Below are 10882 nucleotides of genomic sequence, written 5' to 3'. Positions count from 1 at the left end.
TATTCCTCTCTAGGCTTTCCCACCGGAATCGCCATAAAAGCATTTTGCACACACACAATGGCTAGAAGACTAAAAAGATGTAAAGCTTCCAGAAATGACAGATGCTCAGCTTAGGGGGACTGATGGTGGGGTCAAACGAGCTCATGCCTGGAGAAGCCCAGGTCACAGCTCCAGGTCAGTATACCAGCCTTCCAGATCCGAGGCTGACGTCAGGACTTCCTGAGGGTGAGACTGGCTGGAGCTGCTGGCTGGGAGGTAGACGCTTCCTCCTTCTTTGCATCCTCCAGTTGCTTCACTCCCCAATCTTGCCCCTGCTCCACTAGCACCTGATGGAACCACTGAATGGCTAGAGGGTCCAAATGGGGACAGAGAAAAATACTTAGTGGGTTTCATGTAGTCCCCAGATATAGCCAGGTCCTAGTAGGCCACCACAGAGCCTCTCGTTCAGGGATGCTGAACTTGAATCTTCCCCTCTTTGGGATAGATTTCCAAGTCGACCTGCCGCATCCCCCATGGCTCTTTTTGGCTTCATCATCACAGCCCCTGCCTGCCAGTTACCTTCATGACTCAGATCAAATCTTGTCACCTAGCTGATGGCCTTGGCCTCATCATTTTCTCTCTGCCTCTAGTGGCCCTTCACTCAGTCTATTTTCCACATTAGCTCAAAAGATATTTGTGTAACATAAATGTTCTCTTATTCATTGCTATGTTCCCAGCAGGTAGAACAGTGACCTGCATGTGTCGAGATACAATAGATAAAATGAATGTCATGTTTCCATAACCTTCAGAGGAGAATCTAAACTCCACAGTATAGCACACAGGGACTTCTAGGTCATCTCCCTGTCTATCTCACCTAGTAGCCAGCAAGTCCCACATGGGCAGAGCTCCATTTCTTGAGAGCTTACAGTCCCAATGACCTGCTCAATGGCAGACACAGACCAGACACCCAAAAGTTATAATATACCTCAAGTGCCTGTCAGTTCCTGTTTACAAAGGAGCTTAAAGGTATGAAAGTGGAAACAGAGGGCCTAGAAGGGCTGGAGCTATAGGCTACTAAAGGCAAAAGAAGGACGACTCCGCTATTGCGTCATACAGGAGTGGCCGGGGCATCTTTGAAGGATGCCAGGATTGGGAGGTCAGCCCCACTCACCGCTTCTTAGCAGGAGGGGCCTAGCTGCAAAGATGAGGCAGAACCAGCCAGGCTCCTTACACATGAAGGTCTTGCCACGGGACAAAATCATCTTGTTGTCCAGGAAGCGGCAATGCAGGAGCAGCTCTTCCTCAAATGTGCATGGGTCCAGGTACTGGGGAGGACAGAGGGACAAAGCTGAGCTCAAAAGCCATCAGGCAGATCTGCCCTTTAACACCTGTCTTCATTCCCAGAACTCACCTGTTTTAAGTTGATCCAGACATAGAGGCCAGAGCCACGATTGAGAAAAGGGACTTTCAATACCTTCAGTTTGTCAGTAATGTACCCGTGAGCCTCCTGCAGCCGGAAGCGATAAATGGGCAGGTACACATTGTCAACCCATTCCGGATGGGTGGAGCAAAAGGGCTGTCACACATCTCAGGGCTAAGATCTGCCAGAGGCTTCCCGACAAAATGCTCCCTACCTGGGCTCCATGCCTGCTGATTCTATCCAAGCCTGACTGTATTATATTTGAGCTGACTTATACCCAACGCACCCATTTCCACTAGGTAGGTGGAGACATTGGGCTTCTCAATAATTGTGTGGGAAAGTTCTGTTTGAGTTTACACCCTTGAGGCAAGAAGTTGAGGTGTCCCCTAAACGGGGTTGATGCTTCTGTTGTCAACTGGGCAAGTAGCAGGTACTCATAGCTCCCTTACTTCCTGCCTTAGACCCTAACAAATGGACGTTGAAGAACCTCGTCGTCGTGCTTGGGGATGATCTTAGCCCAACTATCCTTAGCATTGGCAGCACTTTAGAACCACTTGGGAAGCTTTTAAAAGGCCTGGTGGCCCAGGTTATATCCCCAGACATCGAAATCAAAATCTTCACGGATACAGCCTACACATCAGTATTTACACTTCCCAGGTAATTCCCATGTGCGTCCAAGACTGAGAACCAGCGTTCAAGGAGCTGGGAATCTGGTTTCTACCAAACTACTAGAGGGCCTGGCACCATGCAGGGCGGCATCCAGCTGGATTTCTCCTACCTACCGCTTTCTCCACCCAAAGCTGAAAGCACATTGTTTTCTAAACCGGATCATCTGATTATGTTAGTTAGTTTCATTATATCTCCGCTTTTAATTTAAATCCTCAGGCCTGGCATCTGCTCTATTACAGGGAATTTTAAAAAGGAGCCCTTATACCATGGCATAAAAGGCGGGAAATTCCCTCTGAAGCCAGCATTCACTTAAGATCCAAGGGGAAGGTGAATTCAGGTGCCATAGATGTAGCCACACCAACTTGCCCAAATGGCAGCTCTCCTTTGGCCACACTGGAAGATAAAGTTAAATCATATTCGAGGAATCAGGGTGTTCCTTTGTAATCTTTGCCTGAAGCAAGCCAGCTTTGGGGGAGGGAAAATTGACCTTCACACAAAGACTCATTTCTGAAGTTCCCACCTTTAAGTCCTAGAGTACAGTTGATGATCCCCTTTCCAAGCAGAGCACGAGCTACCGGATGGCCAGTGTTTTAGACCAGCACCTCCATCGTCTGTCTACACCCGGCTGCATCATATGAGCTACAGCCTGCCCTCCTGTAAACTTCCTGTCCTGCCACTGTTAAACCCAAGACAGTGAACAGGGTCTCACTGTATTGAAGGCATGTCAGAGGCCCAAGCAGACCCAGGAATTCCCCGTGGCCACGAGGTCTGGCCCTGAACAGGGCTCAGTACCTCTGTCCTGGAGCAGCTGACACAGCTTGTACTGGGTGACACCAGAGATGCTGTGGAGGTAGCCAAAGGAGCTCACGGCAGAGGCCACCTCCCTGTTGCGGGTGTACAGAGTGCCAAAGCGGAAGCCAGAGATGCCGAAATCCTAGAGGAAGAGAAGTAGGGAAGGAAATACCCAGTTGGTCTGCCTTCTGCTCCTGGATCGACTTCCTTCTCTACCCAAGGACAGGCAGCTGGGACTCGCCTTACTGGTGCCCCAGGTCACATGGGTCTTGTTGGGGTCAGGCAAACTGGAGAGGAGAGAGTACAGTCAAGATTATGGAGAAATATTTGAAGAATGAAGACCTGGGGTCTATGAAGCGAAGGTGAAAGTGGCCTTGAGGGCCTTCCTAGACAGAAGGGCCTATGGGACCCAAAGTCAAGAAACAGCTGCCCCAGTTAAGCCAGGAAGTCAACAAAAGGTATCCTCGTGGAACCAGATGGGACAGCTCTCAAGTGCCCACTGAAGGAAGTCCAGGGCCCGCAGCCTGGCTCGGGGTCTTCCCCCAGCTGGTCCGAAGCCACCTTCAGTTGGCTCCTACACAAGTGGGCCACCCCCATTTCTAAAATGTGTTCACCTATTTCTTACTGCCCCGCCGCATTTGGCGAAGCTCTTCCTTCCTCCAGGCACGCTCTTCTCTTGCTTTGCCTGCTGCATCCTATCCTAGGGCCGAATACTACCCTCAAGAAAGTTCTGCTCTATTTCTATTCTTTCCCCGTGCCCTACTTCTCAAGAAGTTCCTACCCTGACCTTCTGGAGGGCTTCAACTTGACTTTTGACAATGCATATGCTACCTTTCCCTCAAGTTATCTCATGTACAAAATGGCATTTAGAGAAGGCACTTGGGAGGAAAGGTGATGCTTTGCTCACTTTCACACTCCCAGTGGCTCTGAGCTCAGTTCCTGGCATGCAGCCAATTAAGCTGATGGCCCATGGACTCACCCTGCAAAGTAGGCACTTCATGGTTCTCATTCCCAATTCCAGCCAAGACCAACTCACCTCTCCAGGCTCAGAACACTGTGGAATGGGATGGCTTCATCAAACACAGACAGCATGTAAAACTCATCTATAATCACATGTACGTTGTACCTGTAGGTTGGGTGAAAGAGGGAGGACGATATCCAGGTTCTCCCCAGTTGTTAGCTCGCTTCGTTTGATGGTCCTCTCTAGACACAGATCAGACACTCCTACTGCCCCAGAAGCCCATCCAACCCTTCCAGGAGGTGTGGCAACGTAGAAGAGGGTCTCTCCTTCACCAGAGAGGACCTTTCATCCTGACTTGGGGTACTAGGAAGGAAGAGAACCCAAAAGACATGCATGAGAACATTCGACCTCACGCTTCAACCATCAAGCAGAGACTGGTGGGAAGGGACTGGGCATCCCAGAGAGGTCTCTTCTGGTACAGTCAGGAGCTGCCACCCAAGATCTGAATCAAATAGGTTTATAAAGCAGGCTAAGTGCTCATGTGCTTCTTTTCCTTTATTCTCCCAACAGCCCTTTGAAGCAGTACTGTTACCTCTATTTCACAGAAAGAAACTAAGTTTCTGAGACAGAAAGTTAATTCCCTCAGCTAGCAGATGCTAGAGCTGGAATGTAGACCTCCCCCAGCATTCTTCCTCTTGTCCCTTGCTCTGCCATTAATTGGTCTGGATACGTTATGAAGTTTGAATAAGGGTTTCTTCTAGATAGAAGAAGATTATCTACCCTAAGAGGGCTATTTCCAGACTTCAGAGATAACATGTTAACATGCTCTTAGAAATGAGACATGAAAGTTCTACAGGGACTCATCTTCACCCCACAAGGTCTGAGAGGCTGTCTTCCTCGGCACCTCAAGCCAAGTAGTTTGGGAAATGGATGCGGGAAGAAAGTGCTTATGCTACAAGAGGTGGAAAAGCAACAGAACTATATGATGACTGTTATGTAGGTATGTGCACATGGACAAAGGCTAGAAAGGAAATGGCACAGTTTGAAGTAGTGAGCGGGTGGGTGCATTTTCCTTCATTTCAATTTCAGTTAGTTGTCCGTAACTTCACAAAGTATACCACACAGTAAGAATATTTAGGGTATATTATTTCTGGTTCTGACTCCTTGACTATGAGTGATTAGAACCCTTCTTATGGACTTCATCTAGTCTCGAGGGGGTAGAACTCATACTTCTTGCCAAATTCCTGATATTCCATCACTGAGTCTTGGGAGTAGATATCTCCCAGAGGATTCTGATGGCTGCTTAGCACAAGGCCTCTGACCTTTTTCCCCTAAAAAGAACCAAACGTAACCAAGTGAACACAAGTCCTTCACATCTACATCAAGTCCAGCCAAAGATCAGGTTAGGGCACCGAGTATCGAGCACCTAATCAAGACCTCAGTGGGCTCTCGGAGGAGCAACTATCATATTTTTGCCCACAGAGGGGATCAGGAAGGAGCTCTGGGGGCCGCCATAGCCAGGGCTCCTCGGGGGACGTGCCCTGGGACACTATCTCTTTTGAAGAAGGTGTCCACAGCGTCTCGGTGAACAAGTTATACCAGAGTGTCCATACTCAGTCCCTTTCCGGGGTGGCAGTGCCCACCCTGAAGACCTGGTTCCCTCCTGACCTCAATCTTAGCCCTGAGCAGGGCTTGCTCCAGCTTGTCCACAGTGAGCTGAAATGGATAGGCGCTCGCCTCAGTGACCTGGAAGACAAACACGGCCTGACAACCACCTATTTGGAAGCTTCCAAGCCTTGATTCCTCACTCCTATAAACCGTGAACAATCCTTTACCTTCACACCCAGGGCACTAGTCCCACATACCCTCTTTGCCCGATTTCTCCATCCTTCTCCCATAACTTATATGGGAGAAAAGCAAGAACCTCCTATACCTTGGAAATGCCCCAAGATCATTCCATTGCCTGGGTGGGCTGAGCAGGGGAAGGGGCCCCACACTGACCTGGCTCTCCAGGTGGACAGGAACCAGTTCAACTTTCGCATACAGGTGGGTACTAAGGATAAAGCCACCATGGGAGGGGGTGGGGACCAGAAAGGCCTCTGGAAGCAGAGAGACAGAGCTGTTAGTCCAGGGTCTCCCAGTCAGAACGTGCCAGGACCCTCAGACCAGCAGCAACGCTACACTCAGAGAAGGTTAGTTGGGTAATCCCTCCTACTTAGGGATGAATGCTTTGGGGCACAGCCTCTATAAAAGTAACCCACTCTTCTAAACATTATTTGGGGAAACAAAACTCAAGTCTCTTCTTTGCAGGTACACTAGAGGAGAAAGGGAAGAATACTGCTATAAGTGACTTGGAATCCAGGGACTCAAGCCAGGCTTGCTAGCAGGTAGAACACGGGCCATCAGCAAGTCTTGTCAGCTCCGGACCGACACTGGAGGCTGAGGTCCACGCACAGGGAGGGCTCTCATCTCTCTACATGGCTCAGGTCATGTGACCCTGGTGATCTCATGTGTTCTTTTCTTCCCGTCCATTCGGCCTCATTGATGGGCTAATCAAGGACCCACCCCTTCAAGTGAAATGGTCGTCTTGGTAACGAGTCTCCCATACAGTAGGTTCATCAAGAAATCTGAGATTCTTGTTTCAGATTGTTAAGAGGCATCGTTGAGAAGGAGACTGAGAACAAATCTCTTAAGCTTTATTTGGTCTAGAACTCAGTTTTTGATTTTGGTGTTTTTGTTTGTTTTTTGAGGAGATAGAGCATCTATATTGTCTAGTTTACTAGGGCTGTCTGGATTGGAGCTGAGACCAAAAGTCCAACTAATACTGTAATGAGTTGGCTCCCGTTGTCACCATCCCTGGGGCAGACCTCCTTGAGGACTGTCACATGTCCATATTAAATGGGAACCCAAATCCCTCACCCCAGCACAAATAGTAGGAAGACGTTCTAACCAGTGCAGGAAGCACCCCAGTACTTTAGGGGAAAGGCCTTCAGTCAAGCTGCTCTTCTCCCCCAAGGCCCAGTGCCCATGCACTCGTGCCCACATGCTGCTATTTCCCTGAGGGAACGCAGAGCCACTGACATACCACCTGGGTCACACAGAACCATGGCTAGTGTGGAGAAGACAGAGGAGCAGCCGTTTAGAACAACCACCTGAAGAAGCTACACAGAAGGCAGAAGTCGAAAACCAATCCTCACGTAAGAGGGATACTTCCCCCGTCTCCCTCCCCCGGGAGGACAGACATGAGGAGTCTCCTCAGCTAGGACCCATTGGCCTTCACTCTGCCCCGGCTCTGAGGGGCTGTGCTGGAAAGGCAGAGAGGCCCCCAAGAATATGGTCTTCCCCCAGGGTGGCAGGAAGGCTGGAAAGAGACTCACATTTTCCGGGTCAAGGCGGGCAGGTGCCTTGCAGTCGGAGGTCAGGAACCGGGCTACTTCTTTCCGCAGGCTGTGGACAGACCCAGAGAGACCTGTGTTTCCCAGGCCTGCCCATGGGCTTTCCCCATAGTCTAGACTTGGGTGTTTTTGAAAGAGCAAAGCATCCAACCTCAGGGTCCTTACAGGGTTAACAGGGGACTGAGGCTCTCAACTCCCCAGGCGACACAGATATTAACTGTAAGAGTTTGGACAAGAACTTGGACCTTTTGAATTACAGGGCAGTGCTATCTCTATGATACCAGCCTGCCTCCTATGATATTCTGGGCTAGGCATTTTCTAGAAGTCATTGTCCCCCAAAATAGGTAGGCACCCAGCAGAGAATCTGGTACCTTGAGTCCTTCCCTGGATGAGGACAGGTGCCTGTGGACCAGAAGACCCCAGCTCTGTAAGGGGCTACTTACAATGGTTGCCCTCTCCAATCAGGATACTGCAGTAGGTCTTCATCAATGTACAGCATGTCAGTTCGACTCAACTGTTGACAAGTAGAGCATGAGCCCAGCCAGACCAGGGGTGCCCAAGAAGTTTCAGCCTGCTCCTAGGACGCATATGGGTGTTTGCCCTGCAACACAGGGCCTCCCAGAAGGAAATGGGCATATATGCTTCATGTTCCCTGGTGAACGGAGGCTTCAATCTTCTTGTCAAAGATTATACAAATAGCTATCCACTGGGAAGTGTCTGAGAACTTCCCCAACCCTACATTTGATCCGGAGGCTCCCTTAGCAGCTTACCCATCATATATCCATCCAGAAAACATCTCCCAACACAGCCCAACCAGGAGGTTGGATGCGCTATTCTAGAAGCTATTTCCCCACTCCCTTCCCCAAACTTCTAAGTCTTATTCCTGTATCTACAACATGCCAAAGGACATTCTAGGGGGCCTGGGCCTGAAGGTGGGTCCCAGCACACGCCGGAATATGGCTTACCCTTTCAGCCAGCAGATCAATACAGATCTTCTTCTCACTGGTACCAAGGTTGATGTAGCCCTGGAGATGGAAGGAATCTAAGGTCAGTCCTCTTGCCCTGCCCTACATGGACGCCTTTAACCAGGTCACAAGTACTTATGCTGGACGAGCCCAGATGGGGGTCTCCCTGCTCCATGAGGCAATGCAATCCATGTTTGACAACTTTAATATTAGATAAAATTCTACAAACCCTAAAGATCTCACAGCTTGCAAGTTTCCCTCTTTCGAGCCATTTATTGGGTTGGCCAAAAAGTTTGTTTGGTTAATGAATATGTTGTTCAATAAAGTTCTTGGTGAAAATGAAAGATGTCTTTTATTTTTACTTAAAACCAAATGAACTTTTTGGCCAGCCCAATAGATAATAATAGTTGTATTATGTACCAGCTATCATTCATTGAGCTCCTATGTTCTAGACACTAGACTAAGTGCTTCCTGTGAATTGCCTTAATTCTCACAACTCCTGAGAATAAAGCTCTATTCTGATCTCGACTTAAAGAGCGTGAAGCCCAGAAATGTTGAATAAACTACTAGCCATGTGACCTTGGTGATGGGCAGAATTCCACCTGACTGGCCCCAGAGCCTGGATCCTTAGCCAGCACAGGCCCTGCGTGTATCCATCTCTGCTATTTCCACTTCCATGGATGGACCCTTCAAGTTACTGGAAGAGGTATGACCCCTCAGAGGCCAGTGGGGATACCTGACTCTCTTGGCCCCCAGAAAAGCAGACAGCCACCAGCCACACGTCACTTAGATGGGAACAGAAGGAAAGGTGTGGCTCGTGTGGTCCTCCGCCCTCTGGCTGGAGAGCTGCTGTGAGCCTCCCTTGCTGGGAGCCTCTTCCTGCTCCCACCACCATTAGGATAATATCCTAACATCTCACAATGGCCTGATCCCAGCCATACCTCTGTCACAGCGCTCACTGTCCCTTCTCAAGCCACATGGGTCTCCTTGCCCAATCACTCCAAGTCCTTCCCACCTTAAAGCTTTCACACATGCTGTTCCTCTTGCCTGGAGGACCCCCACCCCAACTCCCACCACATGGCTGGCTTATTCAACCTTTAAAACATCCTCCCTGACCACCCAAAGCAGGCATCCCCTTAGCGCTCTTGCAAACATTATTCACATTCATTTCCCCAATGGCCGACGATATCCATCACCAGACTGAGTTCCATAAGGGTAGGTTCACTTACCACAGTAACCAGAGTGACTCCTAGTGGGTAAGAGCTGGGACAGGAGGGGAAACCAGACCCAGCTTGTCAACTTTCTTGGCCACATCACCTTACTTCCGTGCCCATCCCCTTACCTATAGAAGAAAACAGTGCCTACTTCATGGGGCTGGAAGAGTCAGTGAGAATGCACAGTACGTGACACGGGACTCAGTAAATCCTAGTGATGGGGCCCCTAGAGTATGTCCCCCCATCCTCACCAGGGTGTTCTCGTCCTTGTGGTATTTGTTTCCTTGGTAGGTGTAGTCCTGGAAGCTGGAGTGGTATAAGGCAGAGATGTCAATCCCACGGTTGGACAGGTCATAGCTGATAAGTGTATCTTCAAAATCACTCCGTTGGTAAAACATCTAGCAAATCTGCCTGGATGATTGGGCCTGCTGCCCACCTCCAACATTGACCCTAGAGTCCATGGAAGTGTCAGGCGGTTGGAAGCTCTGGTCACCTGTGGCCCCAGACTGCAGGTAGTGGAGCATCTGGAACATTAAGTGACCCAGGAAGGCCTCCTGGTCCCTGACGGCCTGATTGTGCCTCTGCTTCTCCAGCGCCAGTTCCTGCTGCTGGTGCCTGGTCATCAGCTGCGTGATGTTATCCTCCACCGTCTGCCGCAAGGACAGCACCATCTCCATCAGCTGGGTGTGGATGCTACGGTTTCCGAGGGCCTGGTCCCTCATCTGGCCATAGGGCATGGAGGGCATGTCTGATGGGCCACTCATACTCTGGGTATTCCTATTGGCCTCAGCAGGCTGGCTGGAACCTGCAGAGAAAGAGAGTCCATGCGCTGCAGCAAAGGTCTGGGCCTGATCTCAGGCTGGTCACTAGTTCCTCCTACCTCCACACCTTGGTTGTAGGCCCAGATGAATTCAGGAAGAGTTACCTGCTCATTCAAGGGCAATGCCTAAGTGGCCCTAAGCCCAGATACTGGAGCACTGTACATAAATGTCATTAACATATGTTCTGGGGAAGAGCGTTAGGGCCCACTTAGAGAAAAAGGGGAAACTGAACATGTAGGCTGTGGATTCTTCAACCAGAGCAATTCCTGCTCTGTAGAGTTCTAACGAAGAAAAGGGATTCTGCTGCTAAAAAAAAACACCAAACCAAAACGCTGAATAAGTCATTCTGCTGGAATAGGGGTAAGTAAACTACTGCCCAAGGGCTAAACCAGCCTTCCATTTGTTTTTGTAAATAAAGTTTTATTGGAACACAGTTGTGTTTGCTTGTTTATATATTATCTATAGCTGCTTTTGTACTTTAATGTCAGAGTTGAATAGTTGTGACACAGACCACATGGCTCACAAGGACTAGTATATTTACTATCTGGCCTGTTACAGAAAACATTTTCCAGCTCTTGTTCTAGAACGTCAGCCCTTCTTTTTGCCATTTTTCCCAAGTTGGCCGTACCAGATGTTCAAAGCTCCTACTTTGTGTTACTTCCTCTA

General features: G+C 49.4%; 1 protein-coding gene across 1 annotated transcript; it reads right to left on the bottom strand.

The window, feature by feature from the left end:
- Window positions 1-174: 174 nt before the first annotated feature.
- Window positions 175-10140, bottom strand: ACCSL (1-aminocyclopropane-1-carboxylate synthase homolog (inactive) like). The gene is given in 14 exon segments (XM_029207894.1): window positions 175-346; window positions 1151-1304; window positions 1391-1536; window positions 2864-3002; window positions 3102-3147; window positions 3897-3986; window positions 5052-5152; window positions 5490-5567; window positions 5823-5920; window positions 6907-6973; window positions 7199-7268; window positions 7660-7730; window positions 8182-8241; window positions 9647-10140. Coding segments are annotated over 14 exon segments (1743 nt in total). The 5' UTR covers window positions 10133-10140; the 3' UTR covers window positions 175-209.
- Between the last annotated feature and the right edge of the window lie 742 nt (window positions 10141-10882).

The sequence above is a fragment of the Monodon monoceros genome, unplaced genomic scaffold, assembly GCF_005190385.1.
Source record: "Monodon monoceros isolate NGI ecotype Baffin Bay Population unplaced genomic scaffold, NGI_Narwhal_1 Super_Scaffold_7, whole genome shotgun sequence".
Lineage (NCBI taxonomy): Eukaryota > Metazoa > Chordata > Mammalia > Artiodactyla > Monodontidae > Monodon > Monodon monoceros.
This window is presented reverse-complemented; position numbering and strand designations above follow the sequence as displayed.